The 19,250-nt window shown below is 41.8% G+C and overlaps 1 protein-coding gene across 9 annotated transcripts in view; it reads left to right on the top strand.

Annotated features, from left to right (window-relative positions):
- Positions 1 to 19,250, top strand: part of LOC140198002 (LIM domain only protein 7-like) — a 229,220-nt gene that overhangs the window by 132,852 nt on the left and 77,118 nt on the right. For 6 of the 9 annotated variants that reach the window (XM_072258777.1, XM_072258775.1, XM_072258778.1 and 3 more), the window contains exons 6-8: positions 10,370 to 10,400; positions 17,758 to 17,871; positions 18,769 to 18,810. In XM_072258777.1, the coding sequence (XP_072114878.1) occupies positions 10,370 to 10,400; positions 17,758 to 17,871; positions 18,769 to 18,810 (187 nt within the window). The remainder of the gene's footprint in view (positions 1 to 10,369; positions 10,401 to 17,757; positions 17,872 to 18,768; positions 18,811 to 19,250) is intronic. The other 3 variants (XM_072258780.1, XM_072258779.1, XM_072258782.1) reach the window with 1 other exon arrangement.

The raw sequence follows: 19,250 nt of genomic DNA, 5'->3' as shown, positions 1-19,250 counted from the left end.
AAATCATTAAATACTGTCATTACAGTGGTAATTAAAATCAGTTCCCATGCTCTCAATTCTTGACTGTTTCAGGAGTTTTATACTGAGAATCATGAACAGTTTGAACGCTTGCACACAAAAGTGAAATGTCTCTTAAAAGGAAACTGCTCGTACCTAGGCTGTTGGTTGTAGAAGGAAATCTCTGAATGCTCTCCTGTACTGTTGGAAAACGTCTAGATGTTCTTTATTGCCTTTCCAAAGTCAGATTTAATAGAGCTCAGTTTTGGTGCAGTCGGCCAACTTCCTTCAAAGCAACACGACAGATCGCAAATTATGGAATGTGGGGATCTGAAAACTCCTGAGTGATATTCAGCCTGATGTTGAGAAGCTGATATCACTGCACCAAGCCCATCCACCTCAATGAAAGCTGAAAAAGCAATGTAGTAGTGAATAGTTGGACTACTAATGTATACTCTAAAATTGTTGATGAAAATTATTTTACTGCAATGAAATACTTTTAACTCATAGCTTTAAGTTGATTTGAAACATTTTTGCACTTAACACAACCTTGAATTTGCAGTTCCTATTTTCTTTCACTCTGCATCGTAAATCAAAATCCTTATATCTGCCTAGATAGAAATAGAGAATGAGAAAAAAATGAATAAGCATGAATAGGTCATTCAAGCTGCCCACCCTGCAATCCCTGGATTGTCCCGAGTCTAATCATGGGACAATTTACACTGACCAATTTGTCTTTGGAATAGCCAGGAAGGGAGGGGGGGCACTAGGGATGTGGTCTGAGAGCCAAGGGGTTGGGTAACCTAAAAATGGTTGAGAGCCTCTGGTCTAGCATGAGTGTTGTACGGTGACTGAACTGGCATGGGGCAACTCCTTAGCAACTGTAACTCATAATATCCTCCCAAGCCCAAACAAATTGTTGTTTTTGGTTTGTGGACTTTATGGCAGGTGCACAGAATTGAACACTTGCGTCAAAGTTTCCTCTAAAGCTGTTAGTGAAATGAAAGTTCCAATATTTGGACTGATAAGGTAAAAACACTGAAATTTGACTTGACAGCAAATGATTATAAATTTCATTCATGAGTTTCCCTCTTTGTGCAACAAGTTAATATCCAAATTTGTAAAAGACTATCTCAAAAGTCTTGCGTACAGTCTTCAAGTGCTGAAGGATTTCTTTTAATAAGATAATCAAGGTCCTTATTCTTAATCAAAATGCTTTTGTTATGGTTCCTTATCTGTTTTAATCCATTATAAGTCTCAAAGTTTGAGGAACAGGTGAAACTGGTGGAGTACTTATAAGCAAATTTCCTTTGGAGTATGATTAAGCTGTGAATTGGTGTAGATCATTCCTTGGTAGAAATTCCGTCAGGGAGTGCACGTCAGTCAAATCTTTATGTGCTTTGGAATTTAGTTCTTGGCATCACCTCTTGTTACTCTTTGTGCTGAAGCTTGCAAGCTTCTGTAATGCATGCACGCATATGTAAGTAGGAATGTCTGTTCCTCTTTGTTATAATAGTCGTAAGGAATTTGGGGCAGGAGGCAGTATATCTGCGAAAATTAGAGCTTGTCCATTATCTATATAATTTTATTTGTGAACTTAAATTTTTAATGGAAGTCTCTGACATTACAAAATCAGAGGCTTATATTCCCTCAGAACAGCATGTATACTAAAGTAAGCATACAAGATTTGTAACGTTAAGTGTAACTGCTTACAACACGATTGATAAGGTGATGAAGGTGGTGTATACGTTTGTCCTCATAGATGGGGCATAGAATGTATGAGTTGTGAATGGGTATAGAATATAAGATTTAGAGACTGTACTTGTGTTTCAAGATAATGGTTTGGCCACTCTGGAGTACTGTGTGCAGTTTTGATTGCCACACTATAGGAAAGATGTGATTGTGCTGGGGAGATTGTGCAGAAGATATTTGTTAGGATGTTGTCTGGATTGGGTATAGATTGGATAATGTGGGCTTATTTTCCCTAAAGCGAAGGAGGCTGAGGGGTAACCTAATAACATATAAAATAATAAGAGGCATAGATCATGCAGATAGACAGAATCTTGTTCTCATTATCGGGGTATCAAAAAACAAGAGGGTTTAATGTGAGCAGAAGGAGTTTCAAAGGGGAGATGAAGGGAAACTATGAATGGAGTGATTCATATCTGTAATTCACTGCCAGAGGTGGTTATGGAATCAAATAATTTGTATGGAGTGATTCATATCTGTAATTCACTGCCAGAGGTGGTTATGGAATCAAATAATTTGTATGTATGAGGCATTTAGACAGGCACATAAATAAGCAAAGTACAGAAGAGTGCAGTCCTTATGGGATTAGACTGGAAAGTCAGCATAGATGTGTGAGCTGACAGTTCATTTCTGTACTGTACAACTCAATGCTGTAGGTTTTCAGATTGAGTTCAGTAGATCTTCAATGAAGCATTAATGTATTTACAAGTAAAATTCTTTGCTTAACCTGGATTAAGTACTTTTGACTATCAAAATATTTAAGTATTAAATAACTGTTTGAAACTATTTCTAACCAATTCTCAGTTTTAATTCTCTGCAGTTTCTCTGAGCAGCGTTGTCACTTCTGACTGAAAGATGCGTGTTCGAAACCCGCGTTCAGTGCATGAATCCAGATTGATGCTCCATTGTGATCTTTAGGGAGTTTGCTTTGTTGAAGATGTGATGTTTGAATGAGACATTAACCAAAGTGCTATGTGCTGAACCAAGTGAAGGCTGGTGATCTCGTGACACAATCTTAAAGAGGGCAAGTTATTCTGAATATCTGTTCATTGTCATGTTTATGGGAGCTGCTTCTGCATGAAGTGGCAGTCACGTTCTCTGCATTCCAACTTTTAAAAAAAAACACGTCTCTGGCTGCACAGTTGATTTGAGATACCTATGCATATGAACAGATAAGTGCTTTTCTTCCCAAATTTCAAATTGACCTCAGTCTTGTGATCTATACCGGAAGTGGGGAGGGGTTGGGGTTGGCAGGGTGAAACGCTGTTGTTGACCGGATTGGGTTTTTTTTAATAGAAGGTAGTGCTGTAATGCTGTCTGTATGGAGTTTACACATTCTTCCTGTGACTGTGTGGCTTTCCTCTGTGAGTCTTCCTATTTTCCTCCCACAAAAATGCGTTGGGTTGGCAGGTAAATTTGACCCTGTAAATTATAGTTTCATGCTAGAATTTTGGTTGGGCAGGGCTGATTAGAATTTGAGAGAATAAGATGTTTTGAAGGAAGGAATAGTGTACAAGTAGATGTTTGGTAGTCAGCATAGTGTCTGGGTCGAAAGGTCCATGCGGTATTTCCTTTTTTTTTGAGGTTGGCTGCTTTGCAATGAATTGATAGGAGAATGTGGATAGTGAGGAGCTAGGGTTTAGATTTAGCTATTTCTGGTTGGTACTGGGCTGCTGAATGCCCTAGAACCAACACCGATGTGTCTGTCACTGACGTTGCTTGTGCTTTCCAGCTTCTGGATCAGCTGACTGTTGACTTCAGCCTGCTGTTTCCTATTCAGTGCTCAATTTGGTGAATGATCAACAGCCTCCTGCTCCACAGGGCAATGAATCAGACCAGCAAATAATTATTGTTTAATCATTGTCAGTCTGTCTCTACGGATGGAGGATGATGTGCTTCTGATGCAGTTCTGTGTTGTGCATAATGACGTGAGGTGGGTGAGGGAGAGATAAGTGGAGACTGATGGACTGAACGGATGAGCAGATTGTATTATTGAATGTTCAAAAGTTCATTTAGTATCAAAGCATGTATCCATATACACTCTTAAATTTGTCTTCTCCAGATAGCCATGAAACAAGAAAGAACATGAAAGTCATTCAGTGAAGAAAACTTAAACCCATCCCCCCCCCACACAAAACAGAACAGGAGCATCAATCCCCAAGAAGCAATCCCTTCCCCACGCAAAATAACTAACAGAATGCAACAGAAGTCAATCCCCAAACACTGTTCCCTTGTACAACAAAATGGAAAAGGAATGGGCGACTTAGAAATAAAAACAGAATATAAAAACCATAAGTCTGAAGAAGTCTGCAGATCATAAAGTCAATAGTCTGATCCATAAGTGCAGAACCACGATACCATCCTACAATGTCACCAGCATTCAATGAAAGAGAGGGACACCACATGAGGTAGACAGGCCTACCTGCCTGCCACAGTGAACCACACAGCGATAGGCTGCTTGCAGATTCCTTCTCTGGCAGAGATCGAAAGAATGGAAGAACATGTGTTCCTATCAGAGATATCTAAGCTTCTTGGAGCCCTCCCCTGTGTTTCTCAAGCAGAATGACTGATCTTGAGCAAGGGATGTTCTTGAATTGGTGAGAATGCTGCATTTTTTTTTCAAGGAAGTTCCTCCTGGAAATGTTTTGCTGTGATAGAGCCTGGAGTAGAGGGCTCCCATTGGGTTTCTGACAAAAGCAATGTAGGCAAAGTCACCCCTCGTGCAGTCAGACATGAGGGAAGAAATTGGTGTTGTTGCCTTAGGTTATTCTACATTGGATATGCTGATGCGTGAAGTTTTGCGAACCATTATCTTTGTATTTGTTGTACGTAGTGGAAGATCATCTGCATTGGGCACTTTATTACAACCTGATATTTTCCATGGTTTTTAAAGAATGCACAAAAGTGACTGCTTAAAGATCCATTTTGAGTAAAATGTATTTTACTTAATAAGGAATTAAACCTTAACCACTGTCCTAAGCCTTTTCTGTGCTCAGCCAAGGAACATTTTGCACTGTTGCTGTTGGTAGGTCATCATCCTGGATCCACGTATCACTTGCCAGTTCCTGTTCCAACTTTCACTCACCTCCTTAAAATGGCTTTCTCTCCTCCGTCTTTGTCTAGATCAGGATTTCCCAACATGGGATCCACCCATCCCTTGGTTAATGGTTGGTGTCCATGGCATAAAAAAAGTTGGGAGCCTCTGATCTAGATGGTCTGGAACCAAAATATCGGCTGTCTGTTCCTCTTCCTTCCCTCCCACTGATGCTGCCTGAACCCCTGAGCTCCTCCAACAGTTTGCTTTCGGACCCCATCCTTATCCACGAAAGTCCTTCAGGGCATCATTTTTAGGCATGGTATTGATATCAGTACTAACCCTTCAACACTCATTTTCAAGACCTCTATCATTCCTTATGAGTCTCACACACAATTGCTTGGTATTTTAGTGCACAACTCCTGCAAATGCTGACAGAAACTGAACTGAGCTTCTGATTAGCTGCTGACAAGTAACTACCTCAGTTATTGTTATGAGTTTGTTTCTGCCTTATTCTTGAAATGTGCTCTCATCTTCCTTTCTCTCTCATTGTAGCAGAGGAGCCTGAGGCTATAGGTACAAAAGTCACATACAAGAGCAAATCTACAGGTGCCGGAAATCCAAGTAAGACACACAAAATGCTGGAGGAACTCAGCAGGCTTGGCAGCATCTATGGAAAAGAGTGCCGTCGACATTTCCATAGATGCTGCCCGGCCTGTTGAGTTCCTCCAGAATTTTGGGTGCATAAGTCATTGTGAGTAGCTGGGCAGATAGAGAAAACAGTTGGTAAATCATCCACTTTTTGGGGATGGAGTATAGAAACAGGGTAGTTGTACTGAAGTTTTGTGAAGCGCTGTCCCATTGGTAACACTGGCCAATTGTATTATTCTGTTCTGGCTCCCTCATTATAAGAAAACGTTTGAAGATTCAGAAAACTAAGTAGTTCCTGGTCTGATGCACTACAATTGATAGATTTCAGTGGCTGAGGCTGATTTCATAAGGGTCACTGAGTTGTACAGTTGGAAACAGATCTTTTTGGCCTTTGCCCGTGCTGACCACCTTTGGCTGGATTTTGCACCTATCACTCCGAACCTTCCCTATGTAGTAACGTGCAAATGTCTTTTATATCGTGATCAACGGAGATAATGTTTTCATACTGGAGCTATTTATGGCAGGTACTTGAGACAGCTACGTCCACAGATCTGGTGGTGAAGTGCAACCAGGATTGAAGTGTCCAATACCAGCGGGCATGCGTTGAAAGTGAGAGGCGGTAGGGTCAAGGGGGATGTGAGGGGCAGGTTTTTTTTACTCAGAGCGGTGGATGCCAGCTTGCACTGCCTGGCATGGTGGGTAGAGGAAAATACATTAGAGGCTTTTAAGAGCTGTTTGGTTAGGCACATGGATGTGAAGGAGGAGGTATTTGGATATGGTATTAGTAGGAGGGATTGTTGTTTGGGTGTTTTTGATTTTTTTTTTTAGCTGCTTTGGCACAACATTGTGGGCCAAATGGTCTTTTTATGTGCTGTACTGTTCTATGTTCTACAACCCTTCACTGATGGAGGGAAAAAAATGCTAACATTAGCCAACAAACAGGCAGAAGACAAAACAGTTTGAAAACTGGAGTACAGAATGAAATGCTAGTGTTCAGTAGAAAGTCCTTTCTCGTTGTTGAACCTCTCTGACCAGAGGAAGTTCACTCTGTGTGTTGTCTTTAGCTTACATTTGTCCCCATACAATGGGGCGGTATGGTAGTGCAGTGGTTAGCACAACGCTTCACAGTTCTAGCAACCCAGGTTCAATTCCAACCATTGCCTGTAAGAAGTTTGTACATTCTCTCTGTGACCACGTGGCTTTCCTCTGGGTGCTTTGGTTTCCTCCCACAGTCCGAGCAGTTGTTTGGTTAATTGGTCATTGTAAATTATCCCGTCATTAGGCTAGGATTAAATCAGGGCAGGGTTGGGGGGTTATTGGGCAGCGTCTCTGGAAGGGCCTATTCTGTGCTGCAGAGCAGACTGGATGGGCTAAATGGCCTAACTTTGTTCCTGTATCTTATGGTATATTGATAAATAGATAAATAACACTTGCGTAGTCACGTGCTCAGAGTTTGGGAGGTGTGTATGGATAGATTCACTAACTGGATAACACACATCTAGTTGTTCCGGACTGTCCACTCGTTTGGAGCAGTGCAGCAGTCTGAAGTAAACCTGTCAGTGTCAAGCACCGCTTGAAGGCAAGGACATGATCAGATTCAGAGGCAATGAGAGCAATCCTTCAGCAGTAGCCTCAGGAGAAAAACTGGTGTATCACAATGCCACCAAAACCCATTACAGGGTGGTCGCCAGAGAAGAACACCGGGATGCGGAATTGTAACATTTCTTCTCAGACCCATCTGATCTTGTGGTATGTAGAATTAAGCTGCTGCTGTTTTGTAGTTGGTAGCCTTGCTGCATAGCCAGTGACCCCTCACCTAGTAAGCTGGCTAATGGTTTGAATTTCATTTCAAATGCTGCTGGGTCATCATGGATTAGGGCTGGCTGCTGAGGTCTGCTTTTCAGGTTGTGAGAAATTCCTTAATCTGTGAAGGCAAGATAACCAAGACTGTCCCTGTACCTGCCAAATGATTCATAATAAGTATGACCTCTGATTCTTTCACCCCGCTTGCTGTGGTCCTCAAGGCCACACTTTGAAGGAGGGGCTTGTATGAGAGGCTAAGGGTTTCAAATAAGACTACAAGATCAGTTCTAGCAGCTTGTCCATACCCTTAACTGACTTCATTTCCGTCCTCTAATGAAAGCTACCTTTGCAGGTCAGATTGTGTGGAGTGGAAATGATTCCTTGACATTAGCTTGTGTGAAAAGTGATTTGGTTTGAGTAGAGTGGAAGCTGAACATGGTTCCTGCAAACATCCCCTCATTAGTTGCCCATGGTGTTCCTTGGACAATTTAATGACTTGCCCAAGTCTCAAAGTGAGTCTTACAGAATCTTTCTCATTACATTACCTTGCTACCCTCCATTGTAACCTTTTAAACTCTGTAGGTCAATTTGCAGAATATTTTGCATTGTTGTAGCTCTGAAAGCTGTGTTGTCCACAGTGGAAATCATCAATCAGCTGCGGAAAGTGTTGAGGTTCTGACAAACATCACCACGCACAGTTTAGACTTCCTCCATGGAAGCTAGATTATGTGCAGAATTCACAGTGTTTTGAGCCCTGAGCCATCCAGTTGAAGGGGAGAACTGTCATCGGATGCTCGAATGCTAGGACCGGGGATTAATCCTGCACTGTATTAAGAGCTGCACAAGTGGGTCTGTCAAGCAGTACGAGAGAAAATACTGCCTCTCTGTTTCTTAGAGAGCGGAAAAAAAATAAATGTTTGCTTGTGTGTGACAAGTTTTATCCAAATGGTGAGTTGTCTTTTGAGATGTCGTGTGTTTGTTTTTACATGTGCTTGTTAGACTGGGAGAGGATTGAGTTAAAGTAGAATCTGTTTTAGGTTAATTCATTATGATCTGAATGACAATTATTCCATGTCTGTCCTGTTTCAATAGTTCAACGGTTCAATTTAATACCAGACAGTGTATACAGTATACAACCTGAATCCTTATCCTTTGCAGACATCCACGAAACATGAGAGAAAAAAAATCCCAAGGAAAAAAAATGACTGTAAAATATTGGAACCCCAAAGCCCCCTCCCCCCCCCACACACAAGCAGTAGCAAAATCATCAGCCCTCCCCCTCTTATTTCAGCAAAAGCATCATCCCCCCCACCACACAATAGCAAGCCCCCAGAGACCATGATCTCATCCATCAAAATCTACTGTCCATCCTAACACTTCAACATCTCAACAAGCCCTCTCTCCCACGAACAAGGGGGAGAGAGATATTGCTCCTCCCACAGCGAGAGGGGAGGCCAACAGCTCGCTGTTTCGCTGTTATAATCTGCAGCGTTGCTTACTCGAGTTCCCCGACTTCAGAATCAGCACATGCTCGCTCACCATTGTGTGTGTGTGTGTGTGTGTGTGTGTGTGTGTGTGTGTGTGTGACTCTCTGTGTTGATGCTCTTGAAAATAAAAGGGGTTCCTGACAGTTGGGAGGCCTGGATGTTTAGCCTTAGATTTCCATGGCTCTTTATTGTAAGAGCTGTGGACGTTTTCCTCAGCTTTAATTTAGGATGTGTCGTACCCTTGGGTGTTGAACCTGGCTATCCAAACTGAGCCTGACAGGTGCCACCCATGTGCATTGGGGTCAAGATGGATTTTAAAAATAGGATGTATCCTGGGGCTCAGATTAGGTTTCCCAATTTTCCCAATGAATGCATTTGTGAGTTTGGATATTTTCATGTTTGGTACAGAAGATGGATTTTGAGTAGAAATTATCCTAATTCTGAAGACCAAGGAAATCCAGCATATCTCCAACGGCCCTCACTAATTTGCTCTTTTTACAGAAGCACCATAGGATGCATCACAGCTTGGTGTGGCAACTGCTCTGCACAAGGCAGCAAGAAATTGCAGAGAGCTGTGAACATAGCCCAGTTTCTCTTCACCCCCCCCCCAATTGACTCTGTCTATACTTCCAGTTGCCTCGGGATAAACGGTCAACATAATCGAGGTTCCCTCCCACCTCAGTTTCTCTTGTACCCCTCTTCCATTGGGCTGAAGATACAAAAGCATGAGAACGCAGACCATTGGGCTGAAGGACACTGTTACAAGACCCTTGAATAGACCTCTTGTACACTGAAGATGAACTCTTCATCTGTCTATCTTGTCCTTTCACCTTGCTTAGTCTACGTGCTCTGCACTTCCTCTGTAACTGTAACACTATATTCTGCATTCTGTTAATGCTTTTCCTTTTGTACTTTGTCAGGTATGGTATGGCATGTAAACAAATGCTTTTCACTGTATCTTGGTACATGTGCTAATAACAAGCTAATTGCCAGCTAATTAACAGAAATAGAAGAGGTGCATTCAAGTGTCAGAATATTTCTACTTTGGACTACAATTGAAACTTGATCATGTTCTTGGTTGTAAAAGCATTGCAATTGTCTGTTATGCAATGGAGTCATTTGCTGTAGAAACAAAACCTTCTACCCACCTTTTTTTCCCGCCATTGGCTACTGATCTGTAGTAATCCCTATTTCCAGCACTGCCCACATCCTTCTATGTCGTGGTGTTTCATGTGCTCGTCTAAGCACAGTTAAAGTATCTTGAAAATATCTGCCTCCACCATCCCATAAGGCAGTCATCACTAATTCTCAGCAAATGACTGAAATGCATTTGTTTTAACACGTGATTACATGCTTCGCTCAGGATGATAGTGTAGACTTTCATTTGACTTTGGACTGAGTTGTATCAACTTATTTTTTAAACCACTGTTTCTCTCTGGTAAATGATTGTAGTGCTGCCTTGAAAACACTTGCACTACATATAACTGACCTTTTGTTATGGCTGTTAAGAGAGCCCTGTTGTCTCTTTCTGAATGAACCAATAGGTGACTTCAGAAATAAAGGGTGGAATATATTTTTAACTGTAAGGCATCTTAAACTAGAACAGCTGAGGTAAATTATCCTAATTAGATTATTTTAATTTCCACAGGCGTGAAGAAACCGAAAGGAGACTAAAAAATGTAAGTGATCTGCTGTTTATCAGTAGCTCAGGTATTTAATCTTATATTTTCACGGTTTTGTTTTTAATTTCAGAACAACAATAAACCACCTTTTTAAAGTAGAATCATCAATCTCTCTTTGTGCATTAAGACAAAATTGCTTTGAGTTCAGTGCTGTTGTTAATCTGATGCACAGACCTTTGATACGGACCTAAATTATTGCTGCTTGCGTGGCCATATCCTTGGTCCTGAATTGGTTTTTTAAGTTGGGTGTCTAATGAGAGCAACCTACAATAAATTTACAATATTCAGTGGCTTGTCACTTCCAAAGCAGATCATTATATAAAGCAGCTGCTGAATGCAAATTAGCCTTCACTTCATCTGGATATTATCAAGTTCTGAATACTGAGTGACTTTGATTTCTTGGACTATCTTCTTTATTGGATACCTATACAATATTTTATTTACTGAGAAAGTGCTGTGTTTTCATTCTCACCAAATGTTAGTTTGTTCCTTTAGAAACAGCTGAATTAAGTTTCTATTAACATCTTGATAGCCTTAATGATATTTATGTTTAATGATAGTTGTATCAACTCTTAGAAATGCACTAATTTTGAACTAAGTCAGTAGGGTTTTTTCTCTCTTAGTACATTTTGCTGTGACCCTTATCTCTGGTTTTTGCTGCTGTGAGACTTGATTTCTCCAAAGCGCTCAGAATTTAAGATGGTTGTGATAATCTACCTCCTTGACAAGTTTCTTGATGCCATTTCTAATAAGTTGTCATATTTTGCTTCATATCACTGATCCAAAATATTTTGGGACATTTTAACACGTGAAGCTACTGCATGAACACAGAGTTGTTGCTCGTGACTTTTATATGATGTTTGGAAGCTTACTCCATTGACTAGAAAATCAGTTTTATTGTACTACGATAATCATCTTTCCCCTGCTGCACCATTGGCTGATTGGATTGGTTTCCAGCATTACCAGTGAGACCAGTGTGAATGTGTAATGATGTCAAAATATTGTTTCCTTTACACCTGTCTAAAAACCAAAGTTGGCACGGTAGCATTGTGGTTAGCACAGTGCTTTACAGTATCCAGTGAATATGCTTCAATTCCCACTGCTGCCTATAGGGAGTTTGTACGTTCTGCCAGTGACCACGTGGGTTTCCTCCTGGTGCTCTGGTTTCCTCCCACAGTCCAATGAGATACCAGTTAGAAGGTTAATTGGTAATTGTAGGTTGTGGCTAGGATTAAATTAGGGGTTTGAAAGGCCAGGATAAAGTGGATATGGTGAGAGTGTTCACCTTAGCAAGAACGTCTAAGATCAGAGGGCACGGCCTCAATAAAAATATGCTCCTTTAAAGCAGAGATTAGGAGGAATATCTTCAGCCACAGGGTGGTGAATTTGTGGAACTTGATTAGGCTAGGATTAACTCAGGTGATTGCTGGGTGGCATAGCTAGAAGGCCTATTCCATGCTGTATCTCAATAAATAATAACTATCAAAATATTGTTTCCTGTACACCTGCCTCAAATCCAAAGCTGGTGTTAAGCTAATTCTGGTTTTGGTCGTTGTATGCTAATCTGAAAGACTTTTCTGTTGCATTAAAAATACCATTTCTGTCATTCATCAGTTAATTCCTTGCAGTGTAGGGAGCTGAGAAATGATGGGATAGCAGTGACAATATTGATGCAGTGGCACGATGAAGAGAAGCAGGGAATTCTTTCAGATACCCCGGGCAATGCACATATGGTCATCATGTTCACTAAAGCATATTGAAAAGAAAGCAGAAACTGTAGATGCTGGAAAACTTTAAAAAAAAAGACTTCAGAAGAATATGAGGAGCAGGTGTAGTGGAATCTAATTGAAACTTACTGAATATTGAAAGGCCAGGATAATATGGATGTGGTGAGGACGATTACATGAGCAGGAAATTCTAGAATCTGAGGGCATAGCCTCAGAATAAGAGAACACCCCTTTAGAGCTGAGATTAGAAGGAACATCTTCACCTAGGGGGTGGTGAATTTGTGGAGCTTGTTTCCATAAAGGACTGGTCATGGGTATACCTAAGGCAGAGATTGTTAAGATATTGATTGGTAAAGGGATTAAGGGCTGCAGGGAGAGGCAAGATTATGGAGTTGGTTTTAAAAAAAAAAGAAGCAGCCATGGTTGAATGGCAGAACAGTTTCAATGGTCTGAATGGCCTAATTCTGCCCCTACATCTCATGTTCTTAACTTACGGGGCCTCGATTTTGCATCTGAAAGATGTGTGTCTGACATTGGCACTCCCTATGCGTAGATTATTGTGCAGACATGTTTCTAATCAGGGAGAGTGAAGCCATTGTAACACTGATTATTATATTTGACATCGTTATTTGGATCAACTTTTGAATGAGCACATTGCATACACACTTTAACATATCTGCGTATTTGCAGAATGCACATAATAATTACTGGAGGAGGACCCTGTGCTTTTGCTGGAAGTTTTCCATCCCTGGCTGCCTTGGAAGAGAACTGAAGCATGCATGTGTTTTTTTTTATCTTTTTCAACATTGAAGAACCTCTTAATGAAATGGAAGTTGACAACTTGATGCAGGTTCTGTACATCATCCCCAAAGCTATTTGCACCAAGCATTCATTGAGTGGCTTCATATGTTGAATGGGCCCTGAGGTGAAGATGCATTAACTGCCCCACAACATAAAACATAAGAAATAGGAGCAGGAGTAGGCCATCCGGCCCATTGAGCCTGCCCCGCCATTCAATAAGATCATGGCTGATCTGTCCGTAAACTCAGCTCCATCTACCTGCCTTTTCCCCATAACCCTTAATTCCCTTACTATGTAAAACCCTATCGAACTGTTTCTTAAATGTATTTAGTGAGGAAGCCTCAGCTGCTTCCCTGGGCAGAAAATTCCACAGATTCACCACTCTCTGGGGGGGGAACAGTTTCTCCTCATCTGTCCTAAATCTTCTCCCCTGAATCTTGAGGCAATGTCCCCTAGTTCGAGTCTCACCTACCAATGGAAACAACTTTCCTACTATCTTATCTATCCCTTTCAAAATTTTGTATGTTTCTATAAGATCCCCTCTCATTCTTCTGAATTCCAGAGAGTGTAGTCCCAGGCGACTCAATCTCTCTTCATAGGTTAACCCCTTCATCCTTGGAATCAACCTGGTGAACTACCTCTGCACTGCCTCCAAAGCCAATACATCCTTTCTCAAGTATGGAGACCAAAACTACACACAGTACTCCAAGTGCGGCCTCACCAGTACCCTGTATAGTTGCAGCATGACCTCCCTGCTCTTGAATTCAATCCCTTTAGCAATGAAGGCCATCATTCCATTTGCCTTCTTAATAACCTGTTGTACCTGCAAGACAACTTTTTGCGATACATGAACAGGTACTCCCAAGTCCCTCTGCACAACAGCATGCTGCAATATTTCACCATTTAAGTAATAATCTGCTCTTCTATTATTCCTTCCAAAGTGGATGATCTTGCATTTACCAACATTGTATTCCATCTGCCAGACCTTGACCCACTCACTTAACCTATCTATATCCCTCTGCAGACTCTCCACATCCTCTGTACAATTTGCTTTTCCACTCAGTTTTGTGTCATCAGCAAATTTTGCTACGCTACACTCAGTGCCCTCTTCCAAATCATCAATGTAAATGGTAAACAGCTGCGGGCCCAGCACCGACCCCTGCAGCACCCCACTCACCACTGACTGCCAACCGGAGAGATAGATAGATCCCGAGGGAAATTGGGTTTTGTTACAGCCGCACCAACCAAGAATAGAGCATAAATATAGCAATACAAAAACCACAAACAATCAAACAACAAAATGCCAACTATGCCAGATGGAAAATAAATCCAGGACCAGTCTATTGGCTCAGGGTGTCTGACCTCCACGGGAGGAGCTGCAAGTTCGATGGCCACAGGCCAGGAACGATCTCCCGTGCCGCCCAGTGTTGTACCTCGGTGGAATGTGGCCGAAGTCCAACAGTAAAAAGTTCAATATCCGATCTATGAACACGTTCCTCGATCGTAATATGACCCGGATTGCACCATCTGTTGTTAGCCAGTACAGTAAGCACCCAACTCCTTTACGCTTACTGCTCTCAATGCACTTCCGGTCAGCCGGAGCGGTCTGGAAGCCGTCCATGGAGAAGTTTGGATCGGGTATATCCTCGTGCAGCCCTGTCCCAGAGAAACACATAACACTGCACTCCTGAAATGTTCTCTGACGCCTGGCTAGTGCAGTGAACTCGTCCATTTTATTTCCCACCGAACTCCTCATCTCCATAAGTCTCTGTTGTCTCGACCCGGTCCTCTTTCCTCGACTTTGTGGTCCCCCTCTGTGTGTTTTCCTCCAGATTTCAGCAGGGGTGTCCTCCGCTCTGCTCGCTAAACTGGCCGGCATTAGCGCAAGCAGCTGGTTCCTGGAATGAACAATACGACCATGCTTCTGTCCCACGTGTCGGGATGTAACCTATTTCCAGCCATTTATACCAACTCTCTGCCTTCTGTCGGTTAACCAATCCACTATCCCTACCAGTACACTTCCTCTGACTCCAGGCATTCTTATCTTATTTATAAGTCTCTTGTGTGGCACGTTATCGAATGCCTTCTGGAAATCTAAGTATATGATATCAGGCTCTTGAACAAAAGGGGATAACTACATTCACTTGCCCATCCATTGAGATGTTCCAACAACTAATGACCTCACTTTAATGACTCTTTTTCTTGATTTCTCATGTTCTTGTTATTTTACTGCTATTTGTTTATATTTACATTTGCAGCTTGTTGTCGTCTGCACTCTGGTTGATCTTTCATTGATCCTGTTATAGTTACTATTCTATAAATTGCTGAATATGCCTACAGGAACATGATTCTCAGGGTTGTAGAAAGTGTGAGTCTTGCTACAGTGGTGGGCAAGTTGTGGAAAAGTCCTGAGCAGCAGGATTTATGAGCATTTGGCGAGACAATCTGATTTGGGATAATCAGCATGGCTTGGTTAAGGGCAGGTTGTGCCTTACGAGCCTGACTGAATTCTTCGAGGATGTAACAAAACGCATTGAGGTAGAACAGTGGATGTAGTGTTTCTGGATTTCAGTAAGGCATTTGATGAGGTTCCCCATACAAGGCTCATTCAGAAAGTAAGGAGGCGTGGGATTCAAGGAGACATTGCTTTGTGGATCCAGAATTGGCTTGCCCACAGAAGGCAAAGAGTGTTGTAGATGGGTCATATTCTGCATGGAGGTTGGTGACCAGTGGTGTTCCTCAGGGAACTGTTCTGGGATCCTTCCTCTTTGTGATTTTTATAAATGACCTGGCTGAGGAAGTAGAAGGGTAGGTTAGTAAGTTTGCTGATGACACGAGAGGTGGTGGTGTTATGGATAACCTGGAAGGCTGTCAGAGGTTACAGCGTGGTATCAACAGGGTGCAGGACTGGGCTAAGAAGTGGCGGATTGAGTACGACCCAGATAAGTGTGAAGTGGTTTATTTGGGTAGGTCAAATTTGAAGACAGAATATAGTATTAATGGTAAAACTCTTGGCAGTGTCGAAGATCAGACACTAGGGGTCCATGCCCATAGGGCACTCAAAGCTGCTGCGCAGGTTGGCAGTGTTGTTAAGGTATATGATGTGTTGGCATTCATCAGCTGTAGGATTGTGCTCAAGAACTGTGAGGTAATGCTACAGTTATACAAGATGTTAGTTAGCCCTCACTTGGAGTATTGTGCTGATCACCTCACTACGGGAAGGATGTGGATACTATAGAAAAAGTGCAGATGAGATTTATAAGGATGTTGCCTGGATTGGAGAGCATGCCTTATGAGAATAGGTTAAGTGAACTTGGTCTTGAAGCAACAGCGGATGAGAAGTGACCTGATAGAGGTGTATAAAATGATGAGAGGCATCGATCGTGTGGATAGCCAGAGGGTTTTTACAGGGCTGAAATGGCTAACACGATAGGGCATAGTTTTAAGGTGCTTGGAAGTAGGTACAGGGGAATGTCAGGGGTAAGTTTTTCACGCAGAGTGGTGGGTATATAGAATGCACAACCAGAGACAGTGGTGGAGGCGGATACAATAGAGTCTTTTAAGTGGTTCTTAGATAGGTACATGGAACTAAGAAAAATCGAGGACTATGTGGTAGGGTATTTCTAGGCAGTTTCTAGAAGTTGCGTAGTTGGCACATCATTGTGGGTCAAACGGCCTATGATGTGCTGTAAATTTCTATGTATATGGTGACATATATGTACCTTGATAATAAAACTTACTTTGAACTTGAGCTTTGGATAAATAATAAATATTAACCCTCAAAGGCTGTGAGTGAAAGGGAGGTTTGCAAAGAATTTTCCAAGGAATCAAAGTCCAGACATGGAGGCCAAATCATTGGATTACCCAGTTGGTCATGGAGGTGAAAGATGCTGAGATTTGGAGAGGCAACTTCCAGCTATTGACTGAGGCACAAGAGATTCTACAGATGTTGGAACTCTTGAGCAGAGCGCACACAAAGTGGAGGAACTCAGTAGGTCAGGGAGATTCTACGGAGGGAAATAAAGTTGAAATTTCAGGCAGAGACCTCATTCTTCATCCTTTTGAAGGGTCTTGACCAAAACAGTGACTTTTCATTTCACTCTGTAGATGCTGTCTGATTTACTGAGGTCCTAAAGCACTTGTGTGTTGCTCCAGCTATTTATTAAGAGGAACCTTATGTAGATTAAATTGAACCACACAGACCAGAGACAGCTAAGCCATTCATTGTAGTGAATGGCCAGACAGATTAGATGGCAGGTGCTTGCACTCATGGTCTAGCAAACCACTGCCTCATGAGGAAAGATAAAATGGACAGGTGTATTGAGTTAACAGATAGGGCCAAGAGCATGGTTCAACAGACTGACATGACGTGTCGATGAAGAGGAGGAGAATGAGGAATGGGATCAATTGGAGCATGTGCAGCTTTTTTATTTGCTTCCACAGTTTTTGTTCCCTTCTCTTTCTCTGGTCTGTGGCATTCCAGAGCGGCAGAAGGGTGTTGTGAAGTAAGCTATGCATTTGGAATGAGGAGTGAGAGAGACCTGACAGGAGATGGCTTGAACGGGGTTGATGGAGTGGAGCACACAGAAATGAATGAGGCTGGGTGAGAGTTCCAACCACCTTTTGAAGCTCAGATGTGTGCCCTTGAAAACAGATGTCTCCAGCTATGGAAGCTGTCGATTGTTAAAAGACCTTTCTTAGTAGTAGAATTTAGTGCATTGCATTGATATAATGTGAACTTAATGATCTGTTAGTTTACTTGAACGATGTTTCTTAAGTATTTATTTTCTGAAAAACCACTTACACGGATAATGACAACCTTGCAGGTTTTGATTACGATATATTGGCTTGGGAGAAGAGCACAGTCTGACCCTCATTATAATGGACCATACCTTGACCTGAATGCGTTTGAGGGGCTGTTAGGACAAACACTGATCAAGGTGAGTTACAATTGTCTGTGAACATTGAGATAGACTTCAAATTACCGGGAACATTTAAGTCTCACAGACCTGTGTGAGATATGGGGAAAAATTGGATAGAGAGCAGCAATTTGAGTCAATTTCCACACATTGACCAGGTCACTAGCAAAGATCTGTATTAGCCAGATTCAGTTTGCAGTCTTTATTGAGAAGGATTAGGGCTAGAAAGAAGAATGCATCCATTCAACTGTGTTGATCACAGAATCATTGAGCAATACCACCGAAACGGACCCCTCACACACCATGTCTATACCAATTATCAACTACTCCACTGTACTCACCCCATTTGGCATCATTGGTCTGCAGACTTTTGGACCTTGGCAATTCATTGCTTGTCTAGGTAATTACGTTGTGAGAGTACCTGCCTCCACTCTCCTTTTCCCCCCCTCCCCCCCGCCAATGTATTCCATCTTCTAAACCCCTGTGTGTGTGAGGGGGGGAATCTTCCTCTAAATCTCTTGCCTCTTAACCTAAGTTGATGCTTTCTTGTTTTAGGCACCCCTGTTGTGAGGAATCATTTCCTGTGATTCACCCTATGAATACCTCCTATGGATTTCAGTTTCTCATTAACAAGTGTTTTAAAGATTATTTTCAATCAAAATGTGTGTTTTGTTGTGACAAACATTTGAAGTGTGAAACTTTTTGATACTATTGAACTACATGTGGTGGTATTGTCACATGTGGTTATGCTTAAAGTAGGAGGGAATCTTGAAGGGCTAACACGCCTTTAAGATGAATTAACTAGGAAGTAACCTTTGCCCCTCTGCCAATTTTGCTGAGCCATTCTTCCAATTCTCCCCATCAATGTCGTTACGAATTTGTTCTGTAAAATGATTAAAGCCAACGTCCATCTTCCAGGGCTTTGAAGACCAATGCCAAGAAGTTATAGATTTTCCTGAGGTACCTCTTTCAGTCATCTATTGTTGCATCTTAAACAACTTTATTTTGCTGCATGCTAGAAGCAATTTTCTGCACTTCTCAGTAAATCTTAATAGAGTTTATTTTTCTATTGTAGCTACATTCATTCAGGAGAGATTTGAAAACACAGAATGGTCACTATTTATTTTATTGGCTGTAATTCATTCTTTCTTGCCTTTTGGGCTGGTTTAGATTGAAACTTGATTTTGCTGCCTCCAAGTGCAATGTCCACAGCTGCACACGTTTTTGTTAGTTCGACAAAACTGCTCCTGTGTGCCACCCAGTGGCTAGTTTAAGAATCTCTGGAGAGGTGTAACCAACCCAAGAAAGTAACTACCATATAGGAAGAATGGAGAGGGTTGAAAAGGGCTTGTGCCACATTTTAACTCCAATAATGAGATCTCGTGTCACCAGGCTCAAGG

The sequence above is a fragment of the Mobula birostris genome, chromosome 5 (assembly GCF_030028105.1).
Source record: "Mobula birostris isolate sMobBir1 chromosome 5, sMobBir1.hap1, whole genome shotgun sequence".
Lineage (NCBI taxonomy): Eukaryota > Metazoa > Chordata > Chondrichthyes > Myliobatiformes > Myliobatidae > Mobula > Mobula birostris.
This window is presented reverse-complemented; position numbering and strand designations above follow the sequence as displayed.